This window comes from Globicephala melas, chromosome 11 (assembly GCF_963455315.2).
Source record: "Globicephala melas chromosome 11, mGloMel1.2, whole genome shotgun sequence".
NCBI classification, from domain to species: domain Eukaryota; kingdom Metazoa; phylum Chordata; class Mammalia; order Artiodactyla; family Delphinidae; genus Globicephala; species Globicephala melas.
This window is the reverse complement of record NC_083324.2, coordinates 41,305,181-41,319,048: the sequence shown is the minus strand read 5'-3', so window position 1 is coordinate 41,319,048 and position 13,868 is coordinate 41,305,181. Positions and strand designations below refer to the sequence as shown.

At 41.3% G+C, this 13,868-nt stretch overlaps 1 protein-coding gene across 1 annotated transcript; it reads left to right on the top strand.

Moving 5' to 3' along the window:
• The first annotated feature begins 449 nt into the window (after positions 1-449).
• On the top strand, positions 450-12,977 carry CCR3 (C-C motif chemokine receptor 3). Its single transcript, XM_070046790.1, has 2 exons — positions 450-500; positions 11,890-12,977. Exon 2 carries the CDS (start codon positions 11,901-11,903, stop codon positions 12,975-12,977), a length of 1,077 nt encoding a protein of 358 aa, XP_069902891.1. The 5' UTR covers positions 450-500; positions 11,890-11,900.
• The last annotated feature ends 891 nt before the right edge of the window (positions 12,978-13,868 follow it).

Below are 13,868 nucleotides of genomic sequence, written 5' to 3'. Positions count from 1 at the left end.
CAAGTCTTCTTGGGTGTGTAAACCCATACTACAACTCATCTCATCAAAGTCTCCCATTGAGCTCCGCAGAATGATTAGGTTATCCCCCAGCCATCAGTCTTTCTTTAGAAGGAAATCCCGATTTCGTTTTTTATCCTGTCTCCTCAAAGGTCAAAGCCCTGCTTATTCAAGAATTATCCCCCCTTCCAAAACAATGAGCAATTCCAAGGGAAGGCAGAACCCCTAAAATAGCTGCTAAACATCAATGGCGTTCATCTCAAGGATTACTCAACTGAGTGCTTAGTGTGTGATCTCAACCATAGAAAAGAAGAACTGCTCTTAAGCTCGATTATCTTTTTAAAAATTTGCAAAACCGTAGAAACTAAGCCCGTTTGAAACAGGAAGCTGTGTTCCTTCCTACCTTACTAATGTCGCTGGTGGTATCAGATGGTATCTCCGTTTCATGAGTAGCAAGACCTAAGCTATCACTGGACGCATAAAGGACTTTGCTAAATTGGCAGGTACCACTGTCTTCTTTTTGTTCTCATCTGGGCGAGAACTTATTAAATGCAACAGAAGTTGTTTATTCAGGAGAGGTTCCCAGGTAGATCATCAGGTTCCTAGGAGAAAGGAGATGGAGCAAGGGGTGTAGCCAGGCAGAAGCAATTCCTCCCAGGAGTACTCTTGGATGGAGGAGGTAGAGAGGGAGGCCTACTGCAATGCAGTAGGTAGTTTGGGACCAAAGTGGGAGAGCAGATTGTGAAATTATGTCCATTTTCGTCTTGCTTTCTCCCATTCTGCTTTTCTCTCACCCGTATCATGATGTGTTTGCCTCTTCCACTCATCCAAACTTGGCCTTTTATCCTCTTCGGTCAACATGCCCAAGGCTGTGTCCATGCTGCCTTCCCTGGGCTTTCATAAATTCTCAACTATTGAGAGGATGACCACTCCAAAAGGGTTATACTTAGTAGCTTTGTGTTATTGATATTGATTTGTAAGAAACATTCAGTGAAAGTATAATTGACATATGTGTGTACATACTTTTATATATTATATCTGTATATATATACATATATATTTCAATTTTTCATTGAAAATCCACTCTAAGTCTGGCTATTAGATGGATCAGTTGTTCGGCTGGCTTGGTGTCTTTTTATCTGGATCTACAAAGTTGACTGTTTGCTTTTCCTGGATCTATATTAGAGGGCAGGAAGAGAAAGCCTTCCTAATCTTCTGGGAAACCTTCAATTGGTTGGGGATGAAAGTTAACTGTTGTGCGACAAGCGTTTTGAGGGGAGGCGGTGGGCTTACGGGGTCTTTGGTACATGGAAGTGATAGGAGTTGGAGTGTATCTGAAGCTCTTTTCAGAAAATGATGATGATTACCATGAACTATGCAGGTGGAGTTATTTCTCCTAGAGGAATAACTGCATGACTTAATAAGAAAAAAGCAGATATACCCAGCAGAATAAAATGGGTAAAGGGCACAAACAGATAATTCGCAGAAAAGGAAATACAAATGATTAATAATTACAGCTAAAAAAAAAAAAACCCTCGGGGCTTCCCTGGTGGTGCAGTGGTTGAGAGTCCGCCTGCTGATGCAGGGGACATGGGTTCGTGCCCCAGTCCGGGAAGATCCCACATGCCGCAGAGCGGCTGGGCCCGTGAGCCATGGCCACTGAGGCTGTGCATCTGGAGACTGTGCTCCGCAGCGGGAGAGGCCACAACAGTGAGAGGTCTGCGTACCACAAAAAAAGAAAGAAAGAAAGAAAGAAAACAACCCTCAGTAATTAAATAAGTGTTAGTTACATAATTAATGACATCCTTGTTGCCTGTAAAATTGGCTGAGGAATTTTTTTCTCTTAGATCTCCGTATTGATGGATGCTTGCTGAGACTGGCACCATCACCTACTAGTATATATATTGTTACACACCTTCTGGAAGCAATTTGGCAAAATGCATCAAGAGTCTTAGCAATATGACTAGCAGTAGAAACTGTGCTTTGGGAAATCTACTTTAAGGAAATAATAAAAATACAGACAAAGATGTTTACTGCAGCATTATTTGTAAAGGTGCAAATTGGAAACAACTTAATCACACAACAGTAAGACAATGATTAAATAACCATAAATATACAATATGTTGCAGTTGTTACAAATTATATTTTCAAATAATTTTTAACCACATGGAACTAGGTGCAGGGTATAAAATTTTAAGTCTCAGAATACAAAAGGGCATACAAGTGTGATATCAACTGTAACAAACATGGGGCCTAGAAAAGAGGCAGTGGTTCTCTCTCCAAGGCACAGGTGGAGGTGGAAATACCAGGGGCCAGGAAGCTGACCCTCCAGTATGCTGAACATCCCAACCATGTTATTTTGACTGCATAGGCGTAATTTCCCCATAAAACACTTCTTCATGATCATCTCTTTCAACTAAGTAACATATCAGCCTGTATACAAACACTAAAAATCAGCCACATTGGAAACACCCGCTACTGGAATATAAAGTGTAAATCTAATCTTTGAACAAGGAAGTTGGTAAAAATATCCAAAGTCACTTGGCAGGTGGATGAAACCAAGTTACTTAACTGACTACACTCCAAGAATAGCATGTAAACTTTGCTCTAGTAACTAATAATATGAGTGGCAGCCGTGCAAGTCCATGTGCTGCTCTAAAACATAAAGGCTGGGAGATGTCTGCTGCTGGGAAGAAGACTGCATTTATTCAGGATTTCAACCTTGAGGGGTTCCTGTGTATTTCTAGGGAGGGAGTTTACTGGCTCACAAGACAGCCCATTCTGTTCCTGCACAACTTGGTTCTCAGCCAGTTCTTCCCCATATGGGACTGAATGTAGTTTCTTCCAATACCATCAAATTCCTGTTCTCTGGAGAGTCTACTCCCTCCTCTACAGGAAAAGCTATTCCATTACAGGCTTTCCCTTCTCAAAGGAATCCAAAACATCGCCTAATCCAATTTTTTAACAAAAAAAGATTAGAAAACTTTGGTCCAGATCAAAGATGTATAAATATTGGGATAAAAAGGAAAAGAAAAGAAACTAAAATAAATCTGAAGACTTTTTTCATACAGAACATTCAAGTTCTGCCAACTACAGCTGATGTTTCTGGACCTTTATCATCCTAGCCTGTCCTATGCTCCAGGTTGATCCTATGCTCCCTCTTAAAATGTGGTACCTGGGACAGAACCTAATATTTCAAATGTATAGTCTGAAAAGTGAAAAGCAAGGTAAAATTATTCTGCTCCATCCTTGTATTCATTTAAGAAGCATTTATTAAGCAGCTATTACTTGTCAGGCATTATACGGGGCACTAGTCCTGCACTGTCCAATATGGTGGCTACTTGCCACATGTGGCTATTCCAACTGAACTTAATTAAATAACATGAAAAGCTCAGTTCTTCAGCAGCAGTAGCCACATTCCAAGTGCTCAATAGCCATGTGGCTTGTAGGTGCTTTACTGAACAGCACAGATACAGAACATTCCATCACTGCAGAAAAGTTCTATTGGATAGTGCTGTACCAGATCATTATTTTTTCTGACTATCCCAGGTTTGCTGTGGAAAGAAGTACAAGGGAAGGGGGGCTGGTTTCAAACTGTGTAAGTGGGAAGCAATTTGAGGAGCTAGATGGATAGGTAATTGGATGAATAAATGAAGGGCTAGCTGGGTAGAGAGGAACATGGAGAATCAGATGGGTAGATTTCCTTTGTTCTGGATGATCTGTTAACATAGACGAAGACTGAATTAGCTCTTGGGGCTGGCTTCTAAAGAGCCTGCAACTGAGGATACTCTTAGTTCAACCCCTAAATTTCCTCTTTTCTTCTCACTTCAGCTTAAGGAGGTTGGAGGGATGTAACTCAGAGACAGTAAACAGATTCAAAAAATTTGGGAGGGTGCAGTGTATCATCTATCTATCTATCTACCTACCTACGTACCTATCTATTCCTGTCATCTTTGTGAAAGATAATCTAACCTCGATGATTCTTCATTGGAATGTCAGTCGGTAAATGGATTAATATAATCTTGGGTTCCCATTAGGTTATTTAATTTGCTTGAGATCCAAAACCATTTGTGGAAATTCAAAATCCTCATTTACTGTAACTAAAGATTTTAACGAAGGCTGAAATGTCTTGTTAAAACATTACTGGATACCAATCACTGTGTTTTCTATAACCTCACTCCCTCACCTTCCTCAAGACTTTTCTCAAATGTCATCTCACGAGCTCCTTGTTGACCCCCTCCAATTTAAACTGCACCTCTTCAACCCCATCCTACTGCCTTTCCTCATCTCCTACTTTATCTTTCTCTGTAGCACTCATGACCATCTGAGACACTGTAGATTTTAGTTATATATTATTCCCCAACTAGAATATAAGCTTCATGAGGTCAGAGAGTTTTGTCTATTCTGTTCACTGATATGCCTGTGTCCCTGGAATAGTGCCTGGCATATCATAGGTGCTACTAAGTATTTGCTGAATGAATGACTGGAGAACCCCATGAGGCAGTAAGTCTTCTTATCACCAGGTTACACATAAAGATTCTGAAGCACAGAGAGGTTAACCTACTTGCTCTAGGTCACACAGTCATTTCTTCAGACTCAGGAATTGAATAATTATCCTAGACTGAGGAGGACCAAGGATATATAAGCAAGAAAATCTTACAACTATGATTCCTTGGCACCAAATACCCATGAAACCAGAAGTATCTAGGGCCTTAGGCATGGAACCTGATCTTAACAGCAGGTGGTCCTGCAGGAGTGATCCCCACCAGGAGTCACCTGTAGGCAGGGCTCTTCCAGATGGACAGGCAGTTTCAGGATGGTAAGCACTGACTTCACACCTGCTCTCTTCTCTATATTCTTTAGATGATCTATCAAGTTCACCTGAGAGGCGGATCCCCCTCAAAGAGACTAAGCACTTACACACACACACACACACACACACACACACACACACACACACACACACACGATTAGTAACGTTACTAAACTGGGATATCATTCAGCATGTGGCCTTCTATCAGACATGTCTGGTTTTAACCAAACTCCCGCTACTGTCAAGGATCAGCACTCTTCATCATAGGCATGACAGTTTTCCACTTTAGCAAAGTTTTAGAATAAAACGGATTTCAAATTAATAGTATCTTTCTTGTACTTTGGGGACTTTGAAAGGTTGGGGGGTAGGATGTCCAATTATAATCAGGAACCAGACAAACGTACTAGCACCACTATTACTTAACATCACTGTGGAAGTTCCAGCCAAAGCAATAAGGTGAGAGAAACAAATAAGAAATAACAGAAAGGAGGATATAATCTTATCACTGTGTCACAGATATATGATTATCTATCTAGGAGTTTATTTTTAAAAATCAGTAAGGTAATCAGCTTAAAACATGTAAAATAATTTTTTTTACACTACTAACGATTGGTTAGAAAATTTGCTAGGGAAAAATATATCATTCACAGTAACCTCAGAAATATAAAGGCAGATAAAAATTTAAAAAGAAATGTGCAAGACCAATAACTTAAAGCTCTATGGTAAGCAGACATAGCATGTTCCCAGATATAAACGTTTGATATGTAAACTTATCAACTCTTCCTAAACTTATTTACAAATGTAACAAAATACCACTCAAAATTATGTTTCTGTAAGTAACTGACCAAGTGATCCAAAAGTTTATCTAATAGGACAAATGGCTCTAACAGATAAGACATACTGCAAAATGAATAATGAAAGGCAGTTGTATAATCGGATAATCTATATAAATGATCTAATAAATCTACAGTAATTAAAAGAGTGTTTCTGGCACAGAAATCAATGGGATGTAAAGTACACAAGCAGAATCAGGAACTTGAGGGAACATATGGCAAAGGTGATGTTTCCAGCCCAAGGAGGAGAGAGAAGGTAGTTACTCAACATATGGTGTCTTTAAATTGGTCAACCATTCAGAGAGAAATAAAATAGAAATGCACTTCACGCCATGTATCAAACCAAACTAAAACATATTAGTGATCTGCGTGTATAAAAACGGAACCATAAAGATACTAGAATATATATAAACATCTATGTAATCTTGGGGTGTGGAGGCCCTTACTAAATGGGACCCTAAGGCTATAGCAGTGTGGTCTTTGGAGACACAGAGTCCCAGCCCTGCCGTGCATCAACGGAATAGTGACTGAGCCTTGCCAAGCCTCTGTTTGCTCATCTATAAAATGGGTATATAAAAACCTACCTTGCAAAGCTGTGAAGACAAACAAGCCTGTATAAAGTGCTGGCCTAAGGAAGGCACAGTTATTACTCACTATTGTCTCACATTGGTTATGTGTAAAGAACGTAAACTTCCTGAACTCAGAGGCCATTTTCTTCTCAGTATTTTTTCCTTCCCAGGTGGTTGCTGACAATAAGGGGGAAAAAACTACATCATACAAAAAAAGCTTCTGACGATATCATGCATTATTTGATCCATGCTGAGAAATACATATTTCTTTCAGTCAGAGGCACTGTACTGGCTGGGGCTCAGGACCAAGGAGCTGGAGGCCCAGTGCACTGGCTTGATTTGGCGTGTCTTTAGAGTTTAATAAGATTCTTTGAGTGGATTCTCATTAGGAGGGGCTCTGGCTTGCATTTGGGGAGGGTCCAGAGAAATGGTCTCCACGTCTTCAAAGACAGGAAGGTTTGAATTACTGTAAACCCTGGGGGGTGGCCTTCTGATGTGCACTCTGGATGTTTAAGCACAGTGTCCAGCTATACAGGCTGAAAGGCTGGCCCAGCAAGAGAAGAGCAGGGGCCCTGTGAATATCCTCCAAGTTCAGAATTTGCCAAAAGCGCTAAGAATCGTGGAGTGGGAAGAAGAGAAAATGTGGGCATGAGAGTATCACACACTGAATAATTTGGAGGCATCCTGGGAGCTGGTGTCCTCACGGCCCACCTGTCCACACGAAGGTGCCTGCTGTGGTCATCCGAAAGGCCTTCTCACTCTTCCCGTGGAGGCCCGCTGAGCCCCAGCCAAAGCAGGTCTCAAGACCCTAAAAGACACCTCCCCTACCCCAGTCTGGGGGTTGTATGTCAGCTCCACCCAAGATCAAGGGGGAGAACCTGGCTACTAAGATCTCCAAATTTCAGAACAAAATTCAAATGCTTTACCTAGTGTGCCCTCTTCTTCAAGTTTCTTAGATCTCAGTTTGTGGTTTCAAGTTCTGATGAGGAAACCCTTCATCTTTTAATTTGCCTGGGTTTTCAACACAATTACCTTTAGAAAATGTGTCTGCCAAATCTTCCAGCAGTCCCTGCCTAAAAACACTAGCTTTCAACGACAGTTTAATTGATAAGGGAATATAGAAAATTTTAAAATTTTACAGCTTTGAAAATGATAATCCACCTACGCCCCACAGCTATTTTGATTCTTTGCCTGTTGCCTTTTACATGTACATATAATTTCATGCTGTTGCAATCTTCGTTTACACACTTTACATTCTCTTCATTTTTATAAACATTTGTCTGTGATTCTATCTGGTATCCAAAACTAGTTTTAATGACTACATAATAATCTACTGTGTAAATGGACTACAATTTATTCAAAATATCCTTCATGTGTCAAACATTTAGATCGTTCCCATTTCTTGTTTTTCTACTACAAAAACAACGCCACAGTGAACACCCTTGTGCACATTATGTCTTGGACCTTTTCCCCTTAGGGTAAATTCCCAGGATTAGAACTACTGGATCAAAGCCATGTGTATCTTGATGGTTCCTGTTATATATAAAATTTATTAAAACAAGTTACATTGCATCATCAATGAATAAGCGCTCCAGCAATGAATAAGGTTCACTGCAAACTCACTAGCATTGAGTATCATCATTACATTTTTTTTTGATAATTAAAATGGCATTTCAAACAAATATATTTTCTAAAGAAGGGTCTCCAATTCTAAATATTTCTGTTCAATTCAGTTTTGCAACACTCATTAAAATTTTACACTGGTGAATGTGAAATTATGAGGTATCCATTACCTCATACCATTTACCACAGTATAAACGAAGGTTGCATATATATTTAGTTGGACCTGGCCAGAAAAGAATGGCAGGGAGAGGGCTCCTCTCCTTCTGAGTCCAGGAATTGTGAGAAAAGAGACTATGGAAGGAAGCAGTCACATCTGTGTATCCCTATCTCTCCCATCCAGGCTTTGACCAGAGTTGGGGGGTGTGGAGGGCTGTTTGATAAATTGGAGGTAACCCCAAAGGATGTCTCTCTGCAAGGCACCTCCTTACCCACATGGGGTGGTTAGCGCAGTTAAGCTGGTGGTCAGGCAGAAAAAAGATCTGGTTTGCAGTCTTGCGTGTCCCTTGGTTTGTACATGGCATGGACATGGAGTCAAGGAGGAGCATGTCTGCCTGGGCACCTGCCAGTTCAGAAGAAAGAGCATAGCCTGGGCCAGAAACCTGATGGAGATGTGCTTCTCCATTCCAGCCAGAGCCGAGGGAACACTCCATCACCTGGGAGAGGTCACTGTGCCTGGGGAGGACTGAGAATGAATCGATCCTGAAGCCATTAGCTACAAACCATTGCAGCAGATGCCAGCACAAGGCTCAGGGTTGGGACTAGGTTGACCCGCCTCAGCAGACACAAGCCACGTAAATCAAGAACCAACAGGAGACTAGGGTACCCCCTTCTCCCTCCACCCACGCATCAAGTCATGCTGGCCCTTCCCCTATATCTCCACTGCCATCTTAGAAAGAACCAATGAGAGAAGACAAGGGACTGAAATTATAAGCTGGCAACACAGGATGAGTAAAACCTAGTCATCATTCAAATCAATGGATGGATCAGACTAAATTTAAACCACTTAGGACTAAAATTTGTGAATACTTTTTCCTGCTACCCAGCAGGTGGGAAGCTAGTAACAGAGATCCAAATAGTTTTGGAGACTAAAGAAACTTCATTTACAGTGCACGGTTGAGTTGTATTGTGAGCAATTTTAGTGAACCAGCTAAAGGAGTATGATGTCAATTTTTGTAAAACTTCGTATCCGCATATGCATATCTACATAGAGAAATGTTATTGGTGGTAAACTCATCATGGTGAGATTTGGGGTGGTTTTTACTGTGTGTGTGCGTGTGTGTCCGCGCGTGCACGCCTTTCTTTACTGTTGATGTTGTTTACTATTACTGTATCATTTTTCCAAACTGCAAGGACTGTGATTAGGACTGCAGACAGGTAAAAACCCTGTTTTTGTGTCTCTGACCCCATGTAACTAGTAATCAACGACTTGGCTTCTGACTCTACAGAACCTGCTTGCTTCCCTGTGCTTTGCAGTCTAGGCACCCACCCCCCACCAAGATTCTATAATCTTATACTGATCATGTTGGATTTATGGAAGTGACACATGAATTAAAGACGATCCTCAAGTTGAACAAAACTTCAGTGAAATTTTTTTAAAAGTCTGACATGTTTTTAGATCAGTCTGGGAGAAAAGGAAAGAATATACAAATAATTAATGGTGAGTAGAGGCCCTGTTCCTTTCTTGCTTTAGACATTAAGATTTAGAGAGACACTCATGTTGAAAATGCATAACAGACAAAGTGACAGGTATTTTTTCTCAGCTGCTGTGGATTTTGCCATTAGGAATAAGAATGCTGATAAGATCATACAAATCAGTTATTCCTCAATTCCATTTTTCACCTCAAAAGCCTGAAGGTGTCACTTATCAGTAGATGATGTACCAGGACAGAGCTATGAAAATAGATCAAGTTCTATCCAGAAGTCCCTACTTTTTCCTGATTTCATATGAAATTGCTTCTCACTGCCTTTCTTTCACTTCTGCTTCCTACCAATTTTACAGGTTTTTTCTAATTTAAAATGTTATCTCATGTAGACTGTCTGATTTGATGCTCACCACAACCTTGGGTGCTACCATGATCCTTCTTTTAGAGATAAGTAAACAAGGCTCAGAGGTAAAGGCCTGTCTAAGTCCTATCGCTGGCGAGCAGAACAGCCAGGAACAGCTCCTGTGTCTCCCCTCTCCACTCTCACATGGACTACACAGAACCCTGACAGGTGCTGACCTCTGGGGTCCCAGTATTCTCTTAAGAAGCAAAGACAATCCTTGCCATTGGCTCCAATTATTGCAGTTTGAAGACTTGCCTTGAGAAATGCCTGCTGACATACATTCATGACCTCACATGTGTGCCTTCATAGAAAGGAGAAAGTCAGTAGGACTCCTTCTGAGGAGGCAGTGCAGGGATTAACTGCCCTTCATGGACTCCTCCCTTGTCTGTTTTTCCTTCTTCTCCAGCCAAGTCTGTAATCTTAAGAAAAGCAGGCACTGGCCCTAGGGATCCTGCTCTAAAAAATATCAAATCTAATATGAAGTCCCACTGGCCTATGCTCAGCTCCTTTATGAAGGAGAAGCTCTAAGGGGTTTGCTCTTGGCACATGACTGGCTTAGTCAGCACTGTCACGAACAGGAAAAGGGAATGCTGCTTATAATTATTACAATAGTTAGTAACTATTATAATAGCTAAGTCATCAAAAGTTAAAGATCATCCCAGCTTACCCTTCCCCCTCCCCATGTCCTCAAGTCCACTCTCTACGTCTGCATCTTTATTCCTATCCTGTCCCTAGGTTCTTCGGACCTTTTTTTTTTTTTTAAGATTCCATATATACGTGTTAGCATACGGTATTTGTTTTTCTCTTTCTGACTTAATTTACTCTGTATGACAGACTGTAGGTCCATCCACCTCACTACAAATAACCCAATTTCGTTTCTTTTTATGGCTGAGTAATATTCCATTGTATATATGTGCCACATCTTCTTTATCCACTCATCTGTCAATGGACACTTAGGTTGCTTCCATGTCCTGGCTATTGTAAATAGTGCTGCAATGAACACTGTGGTACATGACTCTTTTTGAATTATGGTTTTCTCGGGGTATATGCCCAATAGTGGGATTGCTGGGTCATAGAGAGTGGCAATGACATATATACACTACCAAATGTAAAACAGATAGCTAGTGCGAAGCAGCCGCATAGCACAGGGAGATCAGCTCGGTGCTTTGTGTCCACCTAGAGGGGTGGGATAAGGAGGGTGGAAGGGAGACGCAAGAGGGAGGGGATATAGGGATATATGTATACGTATAGCTGATTCACTTTGTTATACAGTAGAAACTAACACAACAATGTACAGCAATTATACTCCAATAAAGATGTAAGGAAAAAAAAGTTAAAAATCACTGCACTTGAATCCAGGGATGAGAGAACTGGACATAGACTCTGAAGATCTAGCTTGAACTTTTGCAATTACTTACTAGAGGATTTTAGGCTAATTATTAAATTTCTTTAACGTTCAATCTCCCCATTAGCTATGATGAACAGCACATTGTTATGGGGCCATGGAGAGGGGGTAGTTATTTCTAATGATAATAATCACTATTATCATTATTACCACTATTATTATTATTAGCATTTGGTTTTTAAATAGGTAAGATGATTTTGAAAGTCATATATAACACATAAAATGCAAAATACCTTAAAAGATACAGTAATAATAAAATTAGTATAATATTATTGTTATCATTACCCAACCTGTCTCTTCGAGTTTTGTATTTCTTCCTTCAAATGCTTTCTGAGAGCAACACGCCCACTCTTCACCACCACTCACAACTCTTCTGTTTCCTTTCCCATCCCGGATCATGCTGACTTTGAAAACGGTAGATCTTTCACTCCAGACATCTCCCCCCACAGCATCTCTGATATACCTTTGGAAATACATGCTGAGGAATGTATAGGCTGTTTATCCCATGTGGTTTTATTGAGTAAATGTATAAACCAAGTGGTGTGGGTCACAAGGGGTGATCATGGCTAACTGTGGGGTTGCTTTTTCCTTCTTCTATCACAGAGACAAGGGAAATGGCGACCTCAGTCGATGGGACTGAGACTGTGGGTGAAGCTGCTGGGACCACACCCTATGACTATGAGGGGGCACTGCCATGTGAAAAAAGCAACATCAAGGAGCTGGGGGCTCAGTTCCTGCCCCCACTGTATTCCCTGGTGTTCACGGTTGGTCTGCTGGGCAATGTAGTGGTGGTGGTGATCCTCACAAAATACAACAAGCTCCGGATTATGACCAACATCTACCTGCTCAATCTGGCCATTTCCGACTTGCTCTTCTTATTCACTCTGCCGTTCTGGATTCACTATGTTGGGTGGAATGAGTGGGTTTTTGGCCACCATATGTGTAAGTTGCTCTCTGGGCTCTATTACATGGGCTTGTACAGTGAGATCTTCTTCATCATACTCCTGACCATAGACCGGTATCTGGCCATCGTGCACGCCGTGTTTGCCCTTCGAGCCCGGACGACCACTTTTGGTATCATCACAAGCATCTTCACCTGGGTCCTGGCAGGGTTAGCAGCCCTCCCTGAATTTATCTTCCATGAGTCCCAAGAGGAGTTTGAACAGACTTTCTGCAGTCCTCTTTACCCAAAGAATGGAGAGAATGCCTGGAAGTGTTTCCATGCTCTGAGGTTGAATATCCTGGGTCTCGCTCTGCCTCTGCTCATTATGGCCATCTGCTACTCAGGAATCATTAAAACACTGCTGAGATGCCCCAGTAAAAAAAAATACAAGGCCATCCGGCTCATTTTTGTCATCATGGTGGTCTTCTTTATTTTCTGGACACCCTACAATCTGGTTGTCCTCCTCTCAACTTTTCAAGTGCACCTGGAGACTGAGTGTGAGCAGAGCAGACAGCTGGACCTGGCCATGCTGGTGACGGAGGTGATCGCCTACACCCACTGCTGTGTCAACCCCGTGATCTACGCCTTCGTTGGTGAGAGGTTCCAAAAGCACCTCCGCCACTTTTTCTACAGGCATGTGGCCATCTACATGGGCAAATTCATCCCATTTCTTCCTAGTGAAAAACTGGAAAGAGCCAGCTCTGTCTCCCCGTCAACAGGGGAGCAGGAACTCTCTGCTGTATTTTAGGTCAGATGCAGAACATTGCCTAAAGAAGATGGATGGGGCAGATGAAGCAAACACATCAACCTCTGCACCAGTCCTCTGAACTTCCAGCGCAACACTGAAGTTCTTAAAGACATTAAAATATATACCCAATGGTAGCAGTCTATCTATGCACCCCAGAGGCATTACCAAAGGTCAGCAGCTGGGCAGTGACTTATTGTCAAACCTGAGAAGTAGAGCTTTGCTTGATTCTTTCAAGAGTTACATATATTTTAATGCACCTGAATGTTACACAGTTACTATGTGCAGCTACACACAGGTAAAGCTTTTCATATCTTAAACCTTAACTTCAGCCAGTTATTGATATAAATGAAACATACTTCACAAAATACAATAAATCAATTACATTATCTCTTAATGTGCCTAGTTCTTTCCTTGCTTGATAAAGACTTGTAAAAAATTTATGCATATGTACTCTCAAGCACCATAATGGCATGTCACACCTGTTTTGAATATTCTTAATAATGAACAGATCTCCTATTCACACTGAATGACCACAGTTCCCATGAGCTACTCGATAGAAGAAGAGCAATTTGGTATTTTCAGTATAGAGAATAAAGGCCCTGCTCATAGAAACTTCTCAAGAGTCCTGAAATGTGCAGACACTGTCCTCTTTTACACCAGTCTCACTGTTCATCCAGTAACTGTGCATTAGGTGATACAGACAGGATGCACAAACACTGCCTCAGGTTAAGTGAAGGATGCAAAACTGTGTAAGACAAACACAATCCTTGCCCCCATGAAACTTTCCCTGTATTAGAGGATGTTTAAGACAGAAACAATAACTTTAGCGCAAAGAGGGACACACTCGATGCTACGCCTGGGCCAGGAAGAAAAAGACCATTTCCAGCTGGA